Below are 20319 nucleotides of genomic sequence, written 5' to 3'. Positions count from 1 at the left end.
CTTGACACCATCTGAACCAAATAAGTTTATCTTGGTCTTATCAGACCACAGGACACGGTTCCATAATCCATGTCCTTAGTCTGCTTGTCTTCAGAAAACTGTTTGTGGGCTTTCTTGTGCATCATCTTTGAAGAGGCTTCCTTCTGGGACGACAGCCATGCAGACCAATTTGATGCAGTGTGCAGTGTATGTTCTGAGCATTGACAGGCTGACCCCCCACCCCTTCAACCACTGCAGCAATGCTGGCAGCACTCATACATCTATTTCCCTATTTCAGGCAACCTCTGGATATGACGCTGTGCACGTGCACTCAACTTTTTTGGTCAACCATGGAGAGGCCTGTTTTGTGTGGAACCTGTCCTGGTAAACCACTGTATGGTCTTGGCCCTCGTGCTGCAGCTCAGTTTCAGGGTCTTGGCAATCTTCTTATAGCCTAGGCCATCTTTATGTAGAGCTACAATTCTTTTTTTTCAAATCCTCAGAGAGTTCTTTGCCATGAGGTGCCATGTTGAACTTCCAGTGACCAGTATGAGAGAGTGAGAGTGATAACACCAAATTTAACACACCTGCTCCCATTCACACCTGAGACCTCGTAACACTAATGAGTCACGTGACACCGGGTAGGAAAAATGGCTAATTGGTCCCATTTTGACTTAGCGGTGTTGCCAGTTGCTTAGACATTAATGGCTGTGTGTTGAGTTATTTTGAGGGGACAGCAAATTTACACTGTTATACAAGCTGTACACTCACTACTTTACATTGTAGCAAAGTGTAATTTCTTCAGTGTTGTTACATAAAAAGATATACTAAAATATTTACAAAAATATGAGGGGTGTACTCACTTTTGTGAGATACTGTATGTGTATGTTAGTTGTTGTTTGTACCCAAACACTAACTCTAGTACTGACCTAGATCAAACCTTAATCTAGGTTTGGTTTTTTTTACTTTATTTGAATCTTATTACATTTTTTTTTTAAAGTTTTGTTTTTTCTTCACACACTTTTTTTTTCTATCTCTGCAAGGACAGAGAATGATACAATGTATCTCTCTCGTCCATTCACAGAGATAGAAAACACAGGGACAGGCGTCACAGTGACCAATCACTGTGATAGCCAATCAGAAGCTATCACAGGCATCAGGTGACCCGGAACTGGCCGTTCGGGGTCCCAAGCGTTAGAGCGGGGCCCAGGGCTCCCGATGGGAGCATGCACCTAGCAGAAAGGGAGGTACACACATATGTGGTCCCACAAAAAAAAGCTCAGTGAGGCTGCATATTTGCATACAGTCAGCATGAAGGGGTTAAATGTCAAATGCTTTATATCACAAAGATAGGGAGAAGTTTAGAAGTAAAGTGTATCATGATATGGAATAGGGCATGTTTTAATGTCTGCAAATAACATGGAGGCACAGAAGGCCATGCTATAAGAGCACTATCATTGAAAGAGCCAAGTTCAGTGACATTGTTCAAACCCTTGTCAGTGTCAGCAATATGTTTATTGCAAAATTGCATGTGTTTGATAGGATATTGTGACATTCACAGTTGCCTGATGCAGATATACTAAAAGCAAATAAAATGTATGCATGTTCTGATTTAAGTGTTAGACCCCATACAGACTATTAGATTTTCTGCAGATTTTTGTCTTCAGATTTATCAAAACCATGTAGTGCAAGAGCCTGCCTGATTGCATACACATTGAAACTATTAAGGTTTGACCTCATATTATATGGTAAATCTGAAGACACAAATCTGCAGAAAATCTAATAGGGTCTACAATAAATACATCTGCACATACATTTAAAAGAGAAGTCCAGGTTTCTTTTGTTTTTCCTGAATCATACTTACCTAGGTGGGTGCAGCATCGGTCTGATGCTGCATCTGTCCCCTGGTGCCTCTACACTGAGAACCGAGTGATCGAACACCGCTGATGGCTTGGTTTTCAGAGCTCCGTGAGCAGAGATCTGTAGTCTGTCAGTCACAGCCCTCTGCTCTGCTCCCTCCTCGTCATTGGAGCACGGTGCTGTGGAGTGGGCAGGAGTAGGCGGCTCGCTGAGAGGCTGAACCCATTGTCAGTCCAGGGATCTGGCGGATCCCGACTCCATGGTCGTGATGAGGATTGGACTGACAGCAGCGACGTAAGCAGAGCATGGAATGCAGCCCGCTCTCTGCTGAAAATGGGTCACAGGAGTGCAAAACGAACTGCACTCCTGTGATCCATAGAAGAAGTACAGCCAAACGAGCTTTGGCTTTACTTCTCCTTTAATCTCATTAAAGTTTACACAAAATGTTTATTTTTTGTGACACCCTCAGTCATCTTGACTGTCAGAACTGTTATGGAAAGAAATATACCTATTTTATAATTTTTTTTAATTTTTTTGGACTAGTTTTCTTACCAGGCCCAAGACATTGTCCTATTAAGACCCATTTCACACCACACCGCCCATAGCGTCGGCGGTAAAACACCGCTATTTTTAGCGCAGTTGTACCGCCGGATTTGCGGCACATTTCGGCCGCTAGTGGGGCGCTTTTACCCTCCGCTGGCAGCCGAGAAAGGATTAGAACTGCCAGCAATACGCTGCAATAGCGGTAAACACAAAGAAGCTGCTGGCAGGACTTTTCCCTGACGTCCTGCCAGCGCACCGCTGTAGTGTGAAAGCCCTTGGGCTTTCACACTACAGACAATGGTGCAGCTGTTTTAGGGCGGATTACAGGCGCTATTTCTAACGCTATAGCGCCTGTAAAACGCCCTGGTGTGAAAGGGGTCTAACATTTAACTTGATTGCAAACAGGTCAAAGGACAGTGTCCTCTTAAAGCCTTGTACACACTATTAGTTTTTTCGGCGTGTGCTATTATGTTCTGACAAGGGGACACCAGTGCCCCTTTACATTACAGTGTGGAGGACTGACTCAATCAATATCCCGCCCCCCTTCCCCAGCCCGTGGAAAAATTAGCTGCTCAGTCTAAAATGCCTGGGCTTATTTTTTTCTGGTATCCCTACAACACCTAAAACCATGAAAGACAAACTGACCAATATTTAAAAGGATTTCCAGGTCCCATCAATGTGGAGTGTGAAGACACCTCATATGTGTGACCAGATGGACCAGAAAAATAAATCTTTGTCAAGAGAGAAGTCCACTGCATTGTATTACTTGTGGACCAAACAGTTAACATCCTGGTTATCCAGTGACTCACCATTGTCTCAGCTTTGAGAACAACAAACACAGGATGAGACCCCTCTCACAGAAAAAAACTAACAACCTCACTAGCTCAAATAATATTAGTCAGTTCATAAACTCTATATTGCAAGTCAATTGTTAAGCCCTTATGACACTGTGTAATATATACTGTATGTATATATACAGTTGTGCTCATAAGTTTACATACCCTCGCAGAATTTGATTTCTTGGCAATTTTTCAGAGAATATGAGTGATAACGGGCGCAAACAAACTGAAATTTTTTGAAACAAAAACATCAATTGCAGACTCACTGTGCCCATCAATTGCAGCCACTGTGCCATCACATCAAGCGCAGCCACTGTGCCCATCAAATACCGTCAATGTGCCCCATCAAATACCGCCACTGTGCCCACAATAAAATGTATGCATTTTAGGAGGGGAGGAGAGGCATGGAGGACACAGACGAGGAGTACAAAGACAAGTGTGTCTTGCCTACTGTCAAGCATGGTGGTGGGAGTGTCATGGTCTATGGCTGTTTTTAGAGGTGTACTCACTTTTGGCTGTGTGTTGAGTTATTTTGAGGGGACGGCAAATTTACACTGTTATACAAGCAATGTGTATAAAGTGTAGCAAAGTGTAATTTCTCAATCGTTGTCACATGAAAAGATATAATAAAATATTTTCAAAAATGGGAAAAAAAGGGATTTATTGCTATTTATGCCTGCTTACAAGTCAATGGGTTATAAAAAAAATTCCCAGACAAAATCACTAAGTAACATAGACATGTTTAATAAGTATATGGTTTTAAATCGTAACACAATGTTGCAAGGTATCTACAGTATATTGATTGGATATAATTTAATTGCTGCTAATACCAGACTCTCCGAGGTGTTCTACATATTTCAGAGAAACTGACATAATTGTAATTGAAGATTTCACATGTACTGTAGATGTACTATAGATAGTAATATGACAAAAAAACAAATATACATAAATATGGCTGCCAGACCTTTGAAATAGTTTATGCTTTATAGAATAAAATAACCTTTAATTAGCATCCTCTACCAGATCATTATATAAGATCCATTTCCAGTTAAACTCAGGATGCTATCTGGTGGCCAAGTGAGTTACATAAGCAAGCACAGGTTTGATAATTAAACAAAGCCACCAATAGGAACAAGGTTGCGCCTTCTGTGTGTGTATTATTCACAACTAGATAAAACAGCAAGGGAGGTAGACAGAGAGGACACTCATGATCTGAATCACCTCCTCTGGGCACTCACACATCATCTGAGGCACAGCCATCACCTGGCACTTTACTGAATGTAGGGCACACAGCTCCAGCCTAACTAGTCGCCATTTTGGGAAAGATCAACTCTACCCAATAATTGGTAACCAGCTTAGGTAAGTCTGGTTACTGGTAACTATATATTCCACACTTATTATTGTTTTTTTTTGTGCGTGTGCAAGTATTTTATTCTAGTTGATTTTCTACCCCACCTGATATTCTAACACCCCAAAAATGTGGTCATTTTAATTGGTCGTATTGGCATAACTTTAGATGGACTTCAACCGGGAATCCAACTGCAGTGGCTTCACGGGTCAAGTTAGTAAGATTATTATCTGCCAAATTTTCTACATACAAGCTAGGAGATCTATAATTGGGAAAATAAAATATTTTGGCTTTTTAATTATAATCAAATTATAGTATCTGTCAACCTATTAATTAAACTGTTAGTGGAGTTTGTATGTGACTTTTTGTAATAAATTTAAATTTATTTTTGATAATCTGCTGTCTCTATTTACATCAATCTTGTGTACTTTTTTTTTTAAAGAATCCTGCTTGGCAAAATGAACTCCAAAATAATGAATTTAGTTAAATGATTTATATAAATGATTTTTCTCTTGGAGGCATTGTGGTTCATCGATCGATTAAATTGATCAATTTAGCTGACTAAATTAATCGTTCAGGCATCCCCTGACATAACATGACACTTTACACTAAGGTGTGTTGGCATTCACAACTATGTGGATTTTTTTAGCACCAGTACTGACTTGTGGTTATTCTCCTGCTCTTGGCTTTGGCACCCAGCGTAATATATGCAGTTATCACTAGCAATAATTATTTAGGGAGTGATGTGCTTCCTATCTGTCATAAAACTGTACTTCAGTATTTATTAGTAGTAAATATATGTTTTATTCACTTCTGTACGACAAGTAAAAATCAATAGTCATTACCGGCTGGACATTTATCATATTGCCCTAACATTCCCTCATTACTTCATCCTCCCCGGGAGATGTATGATCATGTCGGCAGTTCAGTGAAGTTCTTCTGAGAAGAAATGAAGTGACTTACGGAACATATTAGGAGTCTTGCGTATTGTCAGTGTGAAGCCATGGCCTGGCTTGTGAACTCTGAAGAAAATCATCGCCACATTCTGAGATGACCTTGTGATACTTTGCATGTTGCCATCTTCGCATATATCGATGTAGCGCTCACTGGTGGAGAGGGGGTGGTCCAATGAACTAGGAAACTTCTCTCCTTTAATGATCCAGCCATCAAAAACCTGACAATATTATTCAGAAAGTATTATTATGGAGCAGAATCAGAATGGTATAAAAAAAACAAGCAGACAAGAACATTTTACCTAAAAATGTATTTTTATTCAAGTTTCAATGTCACCCAAGACATTGTTTTAATTTATTTAAACTTGCAAAAAAAAATTAAGTACTTCGGGCTGCAATGCCTATTTTTTTTTAAATAAAGAGGCAATAGGCCTGAATAGTGGAAGTTAGATATAAAAGCTAAAGAAAAGTTTACTCTTAAAAAATAATGTTATATAAACTGGGCACTGGCAAAACAGCTGAAAATACTATAGATTGTGAGGTAGACCTGCAAAGTTATCTTATTGATATTGCTATCCAATCTTAATGTAAAATCATTGATGTCAGTTTACTTGGCTTGTGATGTGAACTGAATCACCACACCATTGCTAAAAGGTCCAGTAAGGATCAGGGGGATAATCAAGAAAACAGCAAATGTGTTTCGTGGGTCCAAAGTCATCAGGGCCCAACATAGAACACAATGTATACAGACTAGATGTTTACTGGACCTTTAATTGCATTTCCTCCAGTGCGATTGTCTGCACAGGTCTCATCAGCAGCTGGTATGGAACTTTTTTTCTCGGTACCACACTGCATTGTCTTAAAAGTGTAAAATAAGTCAAAATAGAGTACACAAAGAACTTCAAAACCACAACCTTACATCCCAAGAACTTCTTCCTATCCCCATATCCCTAATTATTTCCCAAATATAGACTTCAGGTACATGTTATATATTTGCTTACGTACTTACATACAATAGGTAAACAGATTGGTTAGGCTGCAATATAAGAGGGATAGACAAGGCACATTTTATCCTGAAACAAAAACATTGGATTATATTATCTAAGAGATAATAGCCAAAAATATTGTTCAGTGGCTGAACAATCTGCAAACAGTTTGGTTAGCCCACCATATAATAGGGAGTCAGAATGGTGATTTTATCTTGAAATAGAAATTATATTATGTGTGAGACAGTAGCCACATGAAGCAAGTTTTATCTCAAAATAAAAATAATTTATTTATAGAGACACAAATCTTGTTCAGTGGCTGGACAGTATGTGAGCAGCTTTGTTAGGCTGCAATATAACAGGTAGATAAGAGGAGACAATTCAGGTTTTATCTTGAACTAAAAATTAAAGCTGAACTCCAGGCAAAACCTTTTTTTAAATGTCCTTGTTGCTGATTTCCTACCTTCACTGAATATGTCAACCATCCTCTGGGTCATTCAGTAGTTGCTCTGAAAAAGCCTGTTCATTTTTAAATCTACCATTTAATTCCCAGTGGTTTCCTGTTTGTAGGACCGATGGCTGTTATAACTTGTATTCCCCTATTCGCCTATGTTTCCCATTTCCCTGCCTTGGAACCTCCCTCTCTGCCTTCTGCCTTGAAGATCTGCACCTGAGAGAAGAGTTCTGTTTTGTGTGCACATGAGAGCGAAAGTTTCAGTGCTGTCTACAGGTGAGAGAGGTGTTTTGTGCTGTCTGTAGGAGAGAGAGGAGTTCTGTGCTGTCTGTACATGAGAGGAAGGTTCTGTTCTGTCTGAAAGTGAGAGAGAGATGAGGATATGCCTGCTGTTACACCTCCTCCTCAACAGGGAAGATACTGTTATCTTTTGAATTACAGGGATAACGTCATGAAAGCTCAATTGGACTTTACTCCTCAATGGTATAGATTTTCTACATTTTAGTAATTGTTAGTGTTTTATGGGGGGGGGGGGGGGGGGGGGCTAGTGAAGAAAGATGTTTTTGCCTACCCTGTAGTTCTTCTTTAAAGTGTATTACTTGAGCGAAAAAAGCCGCAAATTATGTACACAGCTCAGTTGGGCCTCAATATAGAAACAAGGCACGTTTTAATCTTGAAATATAAATTAAAGTGGATTATTTGAGGGACAGCGGCCACAAACATGGTTACAGCATGTAAGTAGCTTGATTAGGCCAAAATATAAGAGGGAAAGATAAGGCAGGTGTTATGGTGCAATAAAAGTGTGACTGTATTTCCTGGGAGACAATAGCCACAAATATTGTTCAGTGGCTTGACAGTATGTAAGCTGCTTTCAAGGCTGTAATATAGGAAGGAGAGACAGGGCAGGCTTTAGCTTTCAATAAATATTATCTAATTGTCACAAATCTTTTTGAGTGCCGGAGCATTGGAATAGGCCATAAACATTGAGATGCAATGCAGGACTTTCCCTTTAGCAAACATTAGAAATTTGGAGATCGAGTTACAGCAACATTATGTGATACATTTTCCCTGTCTGGGCACTAGAATAGACTGCAAACTTTGAGACATAAAGCAGAATTTACCCTACAGCAAACTTCCCTAACTGTATCCTGATAGTGTGATTCAGTGACACAGAAACATTACATTCCACATGCTGGTAGAGGGCAATGATGGCCTTCTAGGGCAAATAATGGCAACATAGTACCTGCCACTGTGGTATAGCACAGACCATAAATTCAAGGAAGGGGCTAATTCCATAAGATAGAATGGGAGCAGCTGCAAATCTAGTAGTTTTGCCAAGCTTGCATTAGGATGCTTGCCATGGGGGTGATTTGGTGACATTTTTCCTTCTGCCAGAAATGGTGGGGTGGGTATAGAAGAATTCTGCAGATAATATGTATCCCATCACAGTTATTTAGTACAATATAGCATAGCATAACATCGTATAGCAAATAACTCTCTTTATACAGGCTGCAAGCTCTTCCTAAACTATTCTAGCACATTGACAGGAAATTTGTTCTGGCAAATTTTTTACATAATTTTGCTGGGACCATGAATTTCAAAGATGCTGGATCTGCTGTTAAACCATAATAGTAATAAAGCTTAACCCTACCGAAATCACTACCGAAAGCTGCTATTTCTATTTGGGGGCATTTAGTGAGCGGATAGGGATATCTTTGGTAACCATACAGGCTTTGTGGCAGCCATTCACACTAGTCGCTGCTCAATAAATGAAGCTACGTTCTGGATAAAACATTTTCTCCAGCAGTTTGATATAGTGTTATTATACACATATAATATATACCTTATACACAATATATTTCACTTGTTTACAAGTGAATGAATAGGACTGAAGAAATTCTAAGGAAAATTATATAGAAAAGGAAGATGAAATACTTGGAACTACTAATTTTTTTTCTATAAACTCTATTTGGTTAGACTAATTAAAGTGTTTGGTTTTTAGCTCTTGAGCTCCTATAAATCCTATAACCTGGTAGAGATCATGATGCTGTCACTTTCTAGTCACACAGTGGAGGCCAGCCTAATGGTACTGTGGCCAAAAAGTGAAAGTTTACACATAGATATTGGATAACATTCTCTGGATCCATTCTGCTCCCTCTTCTCTGCATAGAGCATCAGAAACAGGTCAAAGTGATGCTTTGTGATAGCACTGACCAATCAGAAACGCTGTGGTCCATCCTGGACGAGCTGCACAGAGAAGGAGAGCAGGGATTTCAGATCCCCAGACCACTGGACCAGCTGCATAAGCACTGACAGCTCAGCATCCTTGGAGGTAAGTAGAGCAGGGACCAGGGGGTGGGGATGGGGAGGGGCAGAGTTGGAGTTGTGAGGGTGTACGGTCTTAGTTTACATTTTTTTTTTGTAAACCTGATCTAACACTTTAAATAATGTACTGCTATTTTAAAAATGTTAAAAACAAAAAGAAATTGCATTTTCAGAGAACACAGGTTTGGTGTCCCAGAAAACCTTTGAACCGACACAAGCTGATGTGTAGTAAAAGTTATAAAACCACAGAAGTATGACAATATCTGAAACATTGGATACGTCTATAAATGGATAAATGGAATAGGAAAAAAAATCAACCTAAAAATATTTCAAAGGTACTATTTATAGTGCAAGCCCCTAAAGTCACTGATTTTTTATTCATAAACACTACCTAAGGGAACATCTATGATTTAGTGGTTATGAGGCTCCTTCGTGCATCTTGTTCCTTATAAAGTTCTGACATGCTGTTTATGCTTCATCTGGCTGAACTATGACCTGCAGCAGAATGAGGCCCTGCAATTATTATGTTATTCATGGCCTTTATGGAAACTAGAGAGACAATGGCAGAAGATTTTTTTATTCTAAACATATGTTGTTACAGTAAGCAATGGAACTTAAGTTGAAATGACAATAACGCCTATAATAGCAAAGTTTTTTATATTTTTGAAAACTTGATAGGAAGATGAGGGTTTGAAGGGCTGGATTCCTCAATAACTGTAAGTTTTGCAGTTGGATAGAAAATTCAATATGAAAGTTTTTACAATTCAACACTCACAAATACCATGGCTAGGGTCTTATGACAATTGATCAAAGGTATGAGAGGTATGAAAATTCTTCACAATGTTGGAATTATTTACAAAACTGCACACACCCAGCTTAATTAGGCTTTGTTATTTACTACTTTATTGATATTGGATTTAACAGGCAGAGCCAGTTGTGGTAATTTCACATAAATACAGCTAGTCTACAAGGGGCAAGGACCGGGTGACAGCATCACTTAAAGGGCATACTCTCTATATACATGGCAAAAATATGCCTTAACTACAGTGTCAAAAAGGAGAATCTCAAAGACACACAAACCTCAGCATAATCATTTTGTATACTTTTTCAGTATACTTTTGTATTAAATATGCTTTTCTGCACCAAAAATATAGATTTATCACTAAGTAAGTCTACCTGAAATGAGAACGTCATTAAAATTGTAAGGCAGGACTTGGCAACCAACATGAAATAATGCATTGCTCAGGAATATGTAATGTATTAGATAATATAAAAAGTGCAAGGGTCAGGAGTATGTAACATACAGCATCCATAGGTCAGGAGTATGAATTTAACTGAGTTTAGTGGTCAGGAGTATGTAAGCCCAGTGTGTAGGGGTCAGGAGTATGTAATGTACAGCAAGCAGGTGGCAGGAGTATGTAAGATACAGAGATATAGTCAGGCGTATGTAATGTACAGAATGCAGGAATCAGGAATATGTGACACACAGGGGGTTATTTACAAAAGACAAATCCACTTTGCACTACAAGTGCACTTGTAAATGCAGTCGCTGTAGATCCAAGGGGGACATGCAAGGAAAATAAAAAACAGCATTTTAGCTTGCACTTGATTGGATGATAGATCTACCCCTTAGATTTACAGCGACTGTACTTCCAAGTGCACTTGTAGTGCAAAGTGGATTTGCCTTTCGTAAATAACCCCCACAGAGTGCAGGGATTACAAGCATGTAATGTACAAAGTACTGCGGTCAGGAGTATGAAACATATAAAGCACATACAGATCAGCATACAGAGTACAGATGTCTGGAGTATGTAATGTCTAGAGTGCAGTGACCACAATTATGCAACATTCAGCACACTGTGCAGAGTATGGTAGTTATGGATATGTAACATTGAGCTCAGCATACAAAGCAAGGTGGTCAGGAGAATGTAACTTACACTGTATATTATATTTTCCTGACCATTGGTGCTCAGTGGTTCCTCCCATCAACCCTTACATCACTAGAGGGGTAGCAGGAGTAAAAATGTCTGTTTCTGAAGAAACGTACAGTGTTACTATACTCAGGACCCTGCATTTACTATATCTGGTCTCCCACAGTACACAGATAATGGAAATTCAATTATTTTAGTAAATATAAACTGCTAAATACCTTTTCGCAGTATAAAGCAGTCTCGTGACTTCTATCAATGTCCGGCCAAGCACTGGTTAAAGCTTGTAGAAGGAGTTTTCATTCTCCTCATGTTTTTTCTATGAGGTTGCATGACTCCTAACTTTCTGTCTGAAAAGTGCTGATTAGCCCTATGATGATCACATGCACCCTCCCCCCAAAAAAATTATCTCTAGCAATACACACCAAACTGAGCATGTGCAGAGTGCCTCCAAGGCTCGGTACTATCAGAGGATTGATTGGGGACAATAAAGAAAGGGGAAGATCAGAGAAGACAGGATCAAAGATTCTTTTTACACAATGCACAGGGTTAACCCTTTAGGTTCCACAGTGAGTATGACAAGCATACTTTACTGCATATACAGATTGATTTTACTGTTGTGGGTTTAGTAACACTTTAAGCCACCAATTCCTCTTTAGAGAAGCTGTGTGGATGCCAGGAGAGGTGGTTATTCACTTTGTTCTTTACAGAGAGTAAATATATTTGAGAGCACCAGGCATCAAGCTACAGGCACCTGAGTGCTCATAGTAGATGGTGTAGTAGCACTAAAATAAACCTGAATAATGAATGTTCAAATTCTTAAAATGAATTTGATTAGAACATCCTTTTAAAAAGTCCATAATGATCTGGAAAGTGGAAAGTTAAGTGAAAATCCACTTGCTTCACATAAGGCTGAGTGAACATGTGGCCAATATTAAGAAAGGATTTCCGAAACACAGTCTGTCCAAAAATTATGACTTGTGCCACAATCAAGACCCTAAAGGTATTGTGTTCCTTGGGATCGATAAATTTACCAATAATTGGAGAGGTAGTAATACGATCAGAGAAATATCACGCTTAGAGACCAAGTGGATATATCAGGTCAGGTGCAATGCTCCACATGAAATTAACATAGAGTGGGAAGTTAACTCCTTCATCAATAATAGTTGATTGAGGTTGTGAGTTAATCGATTCCTAGTTCTGTCTCCTAAAAGCTTTTTAATTAGGTATATCTTTTATATAAAATTTTCCTTTTTGAATAAAAGGGTTCATTTAACCATTATGTTATTGTTCATGTTAACAATGTAATTTGATGTGTTAACCAGAAGATGGTGCTGTTTCCTGGTGCGGTTGCTATATTACTATTTATATACCCTAGATTTGTGCTGCCGTAGCTTGGACTACCACTTAATGGTTTGTTACCTATGTGTAATGTCCTGGTCTGCGATAGTGTTCTTATTTGTATATTTTTATTTATTCTTAAAATGCTTCCGATATCTGGAACATTTATACTCTATTCTGTTCCTCTTGGATCATGTCAGGTTGTTGGAGCGCATAGGAATTTCCTGCTTCCTGTATTTGGATTGCAGTGATTGATCCACCCATTGTGAAACCGTTCCCTATATAAATTAAGCACAACACAAGTACGGCCATGCCCCTGGTGACGTCAATGATGACGAAACGCATAGGACGTTTCTCCCATTCGAATGCTTATTATCAACCACTGAAATATGTGTAACAACTTTTTAACTTTGCAATAAAGCAAGATGTTTGGGATGTCTGCACTATGAAGTGCTTTCTTTTTCTACTAGGTTATTGCATTAGTGGATGAGCTGGTATATTCAAAGTCAAACTGGTGAAGATCTGTCATTGAGATGCATCCAGGTTTGCTGACATCCATGTGAAGAAGCTGCAGTATTTTATCCCCCATACTGCTGAGGAGCGGTTGTTAGAAAAATACCTATCTATGCCTTTGTTATCTACCTGAGGGTAAGACACAGTTTGTTTGGGTGTTGGTGGTGGTGTCCTTACAAGCAGATTTTCACTTGACTTTCCACTGTTTATCCAGATCATTATGGATTTTTTTTAAATTATGTTCTAATCAAATTCATTTTAAGCATTTGAAAGTTCATTATACAGGTTTATTTTAGCGCTACACCATCTACTATATCAATTACTGTGTAAACCTTGCATATTGCGTTGGCTGCTTTTATAGTTCATAATTTATTAATGAATTATTTGCTGATTTTAACTTATACGATCCTAGCGCAACAAAATTGTGTCTTTTCTACCTGAGTGGTCATGCTGTATGTAATCAGCCATAATTTAAATAAATGTGGTTTTGGAGGTCGAGAGTTTTAGAGCTTTGAGCTACAAAATGCTCTGATGTGAATGGGGTCTAACACTTACAGAATAAGAGCACACTGAAAGTTCAAGGACTATCAAAAAAGCATAAAACACATTTTCCACCAGTTCAGAAGGCAAGGATAAAAGAGGTAGGGTGAAATTATCTACACCGTTAAGCCACCAACAAGAGATTATTTTTTAGGGTGGTTAAACCCCTCCACAGTGTATCAATCTGTTACAATAGTACAAAAGTTTTAAATATATAAAATAAGCACGCAACATAGCAAAAATACTTTAGCAATAAAGCCGTATTAGGCATAATGCAATTAAACAATATGTAAAAAATCCAAGTATGTCATATCACATCAAGGATAATACAGCATAAGTATTTGCTCGACTGTTAATTCCAACCAACAAAAATGTATGCATGTGAAGTATATAGGTTCAATGAGCATCACTTAGGTCATATGGCAGTTGAGTTCAGAAATACACAAATTGAGTACCCAAAATGGAATAATGGGAAGGATAGCTGAGCCAAACCCTGGTGAAAAGAAAAAGAAAAGGAGAAAACCCCGACTTTTCCAGGGTGTGAGAACCCCCTTTCTCAAACACTTCATGTCTAAAAACTGACCTGGAAGCCATCAACTCTGTTCATAGCAATATTCCATTCTAAGACTAAATACTGGCATATTGCTCATGTGGGAGAAATAACATATCGGTAGTATTTCTACTAATGTCCTATTGAAATAAAGGCTGGAGGATGCTGCTCTATCGAACTGGCAGCTAACGTGTGAGCATTGCTGAGGGGATTAGTAGCTAAAGTAAGTAAAATGTATGGAAGGAGTTATTCTGCCACATATCAGATAAATAATCATCCCTTTCAATACATACACATGCCCCAAGCTTCTTCTATAGGAGTATACATATAAATGCCCAACCTCCACAAATGCTCTTTTCAGTTTACACATGAAACTGGCATAGCAGCACAAACCAAATATTCTCTTACACTTTTTCTCATAAGTTAGCATCTGTCTAGTGCCAGGTTGTGATAACCTTCCATCACCAGATTTCAAGGTAAGTTGTAACTTTATTGTATTGTGTTAAAAAAACAGAAATCTATAGGAGTGAGAAAAACCCATGAATCTTTTACATGTACTCTTCCACCTTGCATGAGGTTGCTGATGTTCACCATCCACCAGTACTGAAGGATCTCCCTTGATCTCTGGAAGAGGCAGCAGTGATGGTCGTAGTGATCATGATGAGACATATGCGATCCATGCATTGGGCTTGATTTACTAATGGAGTAGATCACATTCACTTTGCAAAATCATTCTCAGTAAATATGGTAAGGCCATGTTTACTTTGAATACCCAACCGTGTGCAAGGAAAAAAAAAAGTATTTTTGCTTGCAGATGAACAGCTGGCATAAGTGAAACAGCTTTACCTTACTCATTAGCTAAGTGAATACTGTCTATTCCCTAATAAAACAACCTCACTTTTTGTCTCTGCTCAAGATCTCCTGTACCCCTCCTGCAGTTGGCTGGTATTTAAAACCCAGTCTGCCTTTTTATTTTGCTGCTGATCGATGTTTTTTTTTTTTTAAATACAAAGATGGAGTTGGGCTTTAAATTACACATTTCACTTACAAAACCACCTGCTGGTGAAACCCGGTACTGTGTCACAAGTTTTTAGATTCAGTAGTCTTCAGTGAGAAGAACTGAAACAGTACAATAAGATAAAAGTTTCCCGGCAAACTGGATTCCCTACAACGCCTATTTAATCAGAAAGACTGCATTAATAGGCATTGAAAATCAATCAAAAGATGTATCCAAGTTAAGATACTTTAACAAACAGTACCATGTAGTTGCATATATTTTACTGTTTTGTATCTCTCCTTTCCGAATTTAAATTACAGCAATAAATGTTATGCCTTGTTCAAATGTATAGCCTAGCCATTTGGATTGACACAGGGAGTTATTTACTAAAGGAAACTCCACTTTGCACTGCAAGTGCACTTAGAAGTAAAGTCGCTGCAGATCCGAGGGGGACATACAAGGAAAAAAAAAAAGAGCATTTTAGCTTGCACATGATTGGATGATAAAATCAGCAGAGCTTCCACTCATTTCAGATCTACCCCTTACATTTAGAGCGACTGCACTTCCAAGTGCACTTGTAGTACAAAGTGGATTTGCCTTTCGTAAATAACCTCCACAGAGTACCTAAATCTGTGCTAATCTAAGCACAAGATGTAGAATTGAAAGCGATAATAGAAAATAGCAATCTTACCTTTAGTATGTCTCCCCCAAGGCAATCTATATTTACAAAATTGTATTCAATGGTGATAAACTCCTCTGGGTCCGCAATGAGAAACAGAGCACAGTGCAACTGAGGTTGTTCTGCTTTAAATGTGAACTGCCCATCTATACTTAACATGTCAATGCACCCTGATGGGAAGGAAAGATAGATACTGTTATTTTTAGTAGCAACACCCTAACACCATGTACAGTTCAACAAATGCTAATCACTTATTGTGCCTTATATGTTTCACAAAAAAAAACATGGTACAGATTCTTAGCGCTTTTATACACAAATCTTTTTTTTTTTTTTTTCATTTAAAACTGCTGTATTTAAGTCATCAAAGCTCTAGGCATTGCACTGATGTACATAGGCAATAACTCATTTCAATTTAAAGGTGATGATAGAAGCATAAATAGAAACAAGGGAGAAATAAGAGTAATTAAAGAAGGAGAAAACATGGGAAGAAAGAAAGAAAAGAGAGCAGGACAGAAAGAAGAGAGCAAGAAAGAGAGATAGAGAGAGAAAAGGGAAAGAGAGAAAGGAGATAGAGAGAAGGAGAGAATGAGATAAGGAGAGAAAGTAGAGAAAAAAAAGAGAGAAAGGAGAGAGAAAGGAGAGAGAGAGGAGAGAGAATGGAGAGAAAAAGAGAGAAAGGAGAGCGAAAAGGAGAGAAAGAGACAGAGAAGGAGAGAGAGAGAAAGGAGAGAAAGAGAGAGAAAGAGAGGAGAGAGAAAGAAGAGAGCAAGGAAAAGAAAAGAGAGAAAAGTAAGAAAGAAAGGAAGAAAAAGAAAGAAAGAAATCCAGTTTGATAACAATTCATAATCTATAACAATTGCTGTGCTCTTATCATTATTATTTTTGGTAATGAAGTACTAGTTAAATTACAGTTGAAATAACTGTAAATTCTGCTCATTGTGCTCAGATGTCATAATCTTCTGATTTGCAATTCATATTTTTGCCGAATGATTTGCATTAGATGTTGTCATCTGTACAACAGAACAAAAAATTGTGATTTTTTTTTTAAATACAACGGTAAAAATACCGAATAACCAAAAATGATATTGTAAAACTGAGCAATGCACATCAGCACTGTCCTGTGATATCCAAATATATACTTACTGAGGGACCTTCTATAAATCTGTTCTTGAGATAATTCCCTTTTAAAATCTGTGTTCAAAACAACCAGGGCATCTTCTGTCGCATCTCTTACCTATAATAGAAAAAATATATATATTAAATACAAATTGATCAATACTTTACAAGATTTTTGTTCCAGATATACTTATTGGATTTGTAGTGCATTAGAAAGTTTTTTCTAGGAAATCCCAGCACTACGTCAGCAGACTGGTGCAAGGGGTAAAGGAAGGATGAGCTCACCTGTATGTACCTGCACTGTCCCCGGAGGCTTGCCAGGAAGAGGAGCAGAACATGCCAGTGAATCCTATGAGCCAGAGTCATGCTGCACATCCACTCTTGCTCTCCTGCTCTTTGTGTGTGCTTCAATCCCTTCTTGTCTGTGTTGATATTAGGAGGAGCTAAAGGGGTTTCTTTGACAGACCCCTTTATATAGAAAACTGAAGGGGAAGGAACCTGGTCCTCTGACTGATAGCAGCACAGTAACCATGGGTTACCTTGTCGGAAAAAAAAAATGATTTTATGTATTTGGCAAGGGGCAAGAACACCAAATCCTACCAAAGTCACGTATTATAATTGAGAACCACCATTTAAATACCTGATGTTTCTGGAAATGTCATGTTAAGAAAATATCACCTGCCTTAAATGCATCTAAATGACAATACCAAAAATACTTTTTTTTTTTTTTTTTTTAAATAAAACCATGCAAGCTGCATTAACCCATATTAAAAAGTAGGAATCAATAGAGAACAATGATGTGACCTATCTGTGCCTTCGTAAAACCTGACATAGATGATATGGAAGAAGTTTCATACTGTATTGTTCTAGGGAAATATGCTCCAAATACATGACATCAGTTGTTGTAGATCTGATAAGTCAAATGAATGTGAAAAAACTATAACTGAAAATAAAAATTAAAATTGCACTGAAACAATTAAAAATGCATTTGTATATAAGTTACTGACTTACTCCTTAAAGGAAACCTGTCATGAAAGAAATGTGGGCACTGCGATTGCTGACCTTAAAAAAAAAAAAAAAATTGTCTGTCTGATACACTGACCCTGTGACATTAATGCATTTTGATTCATGACCCGGAACAACATTGCAGTCCTTCACTTGACTTCACCTGCTGCTAGCGTTATTACCTTAGACGGTAATTAGCATTTTAGAAGGAGGTGAATTAGAGAGGAGAATTTAGAGCTTATGCATTTATTTTATGACAGGTGCCCTCCAATATATTATATTATGAAAATACATAATTGACTTTTTTACGTTTATTTTTTAGGAATGCACTAAAGTTCGGTAAAGCGTGCCTAATCCCAGAAACAATAAGGCAATATAATTGCTGCTTACCATTCCTTAGATGTGGCGGCTGTATTCGATTTCTTTTCTCAGGTTTTTTGCTTTATTTTTATTGGGTGATTTTGCCAGTAACATAGTTCCTGTCCTAGGGTGACAACACTTACTGTACTGTATTCAGTGGCGGCCGGTCCTCAAGGGGCGCAGGAGCGCCTCCCCCCCCAGCCCGCAGTGCCACCCCAAAGCTTGCACCATCTGTGTGACCATGCACTGTGTGGGACGCTGGACCAATAGGTTTCTACCAGGTCCGTCGCACCCTAACAAAGCACGTGACCACATCCCAAGGCCCCAATTGGCCAGTTTTATATTGTCCTCAGGGTGCAGAGCACTGCTCCTCGAGCCCTTCCACCCTGCGATTTAGAACCCAGGAAAAAGACCAGGTAAAGGCAGAATCCACTATGTCGGACATTCCAGGAGAGTTCCGCCAGAGTGTGGACCTGGAGGGTCCAAAATCTTTCAGTACCAGCCACCACTGACTATATTAATGGAGCAGCAGCTGCTAACCCTAGGACAGAAAGTATGATAGAACTACAGAACACCTCCCCCTCTCCTCTACACCATAACATGAAAGTACCAGTGTCGCTCTTTCCCCCTGGTCATTCACAGAATACAAGGTGTTCTGTGAATGGGCAAGGGGAGAGAGGGGTTGTTAAACGATACTAGCATTTTCAGAATGGGCAGGAAGTATAGTGTGATTTGTGCTATTTGGCATGAGAGAAGGTGTAAATAAAAAAATAAAAGGACAGGGATCCTGGATATAGCATACACCTCATTAAAAGTAACTTTATTTTTTATTTTTATTTTTTTACACAGGAGAACTTACTAAAACTGTTTGCCTGGACATCTGCTTTGAAATATACATAACCCCTAACAATTGATCCTTTAAGTAATCTTGTCTGTCAAGATTCTTATCTGTCTGAAGCTTACCAATCAATAGATGTGATGGCTGTATCGGTTTTCTTTTCTTTGGCTTTTTCCCCCTCTGACACACATTCTGTATTAGTGAGACACAACTCTGGAGGAATGAGCGCAGAAGGCGCAGCAGACAGCAGCATTGTCAGTCGGGGGGGGGGGGGGGGGGTGTAATGTAATAGCAAATTTAGAACTGCTAACAAATTTAAGCCAAACTCCAGCTCACACTTTATAAGCAGTTATAGCAAACAGTTTGCATGAATAAATTAAAGCTGCTCATTTTAATCACCCCTGCCAGTGTTAAGTGGTTTATCTCATCCATGCAATCTGATACATTCTGCTGGATAGCTTGGGCTTTTGAAAAAACAACAGACTTGCTGGCTGGATCACCAGATGAAAATAGAAGAAAGAGACTAAAAAAGGAAACGAAAACAGCCATCACATTTCAGAGTTGGAAAGCTGCAATATAATAAATGTTTGCTTTTGGTTTAAATACTACTTAAAGGGAAAACATCCAGCAAAAAAGAATGCAGCCACCACAGTGCTGAATTGCAAAATACAGTATTAACCACTTGCCACCTACCCACAGTACATTTACTGCAGGGAGGCAGCTCAGCGCACGCGCACTGGTGCGCCCTCACCACCAGATCATGGTGCTTAGTACCAGGCAGCTGTGAGAAGCTGGGGTTATCATGTGATTGCAAGCATAGCGATCATATGATTACCTGTAAGCAAAACAGTCATGAATGGCTTCCATTCATGGCTGCTTTCTTACTATTGTGATGCTGTGATTGTCCCACAGCTATCACATGGTACCTGGGCAAATCACAGCACCCTTTACCGTGTGATTAGCTGTAGCCAATCACAGATCACAATAATAAGCAGCTATTATGAATGAAAGCAATTCATGACAGCTAAAACTATTGCATGTAACAATAAATATTGTTGTTATAAGCAACAACGGTGTAATAACAATAAAAAAAAATCCCTTATCACAACACCCCGGAGTAGTACAGTGTCACTATGGTGACACTGAATTACTCTGATAAGAGCAT

At 38.7% G+C, this 20319-nt stretch overlaps 1 protein-coding gene across 1 annotated transcript in view; it reads right to left on the bottom strand.

Annotated features, from left to right (window-relative positions):
* CRHBP (corticotropin releasing hormone binding protein) overlaps positions 1-17383 on the bottom strand; it is a 39324-nt gene extending 21941 nt beyond the window's left edge. Inside the window, exons 1-4 of the mRNA XM_077462575.1 lie at positions 17237-17383; positions 16979-17069; positions 15848-16005; positions 5533-5743 (exon numbers count right to left, since the gene is read on the bottom strand). Of these exons, the coding sequence (XP_077318701.1) occupies positions 5533-5743; positions 15848-16005; positions 16979-17069; positions 17237-17326 (550 nt within the window). The 5' untranslated portion in view covers positions 17327-17383. The remainder of the gene's footprint in view (positions 1-5532; positions 5744-15847; positions 16006-16978; positions 17070-17236) is intronic.
* Positions 17384-20319: the final 2936 nt, after the last annotated feature.

Source organism: Lithobates pipiens, unplaced genomic scaffold (assembly GCF_037356315.1).
Source record: "Lithobates pipiens isolate NorthernLeopardFrog02 unplaced genomic scaffold, aLitPip1_a1.2 Scaffold_3, whole genome shotgun sequence".
Classification (NCBI taxonomy): domain Eukaryota; kingdom Metazoa; phylum Chordata; class Amphibia; order Anura; family Ranidae; genus Lithobates; species Lithobates pipiens.
Note: the sequence above shows the minus strand (reverse complement) of the source record. Positions and strands in the feature narration are given on the sequence as shown.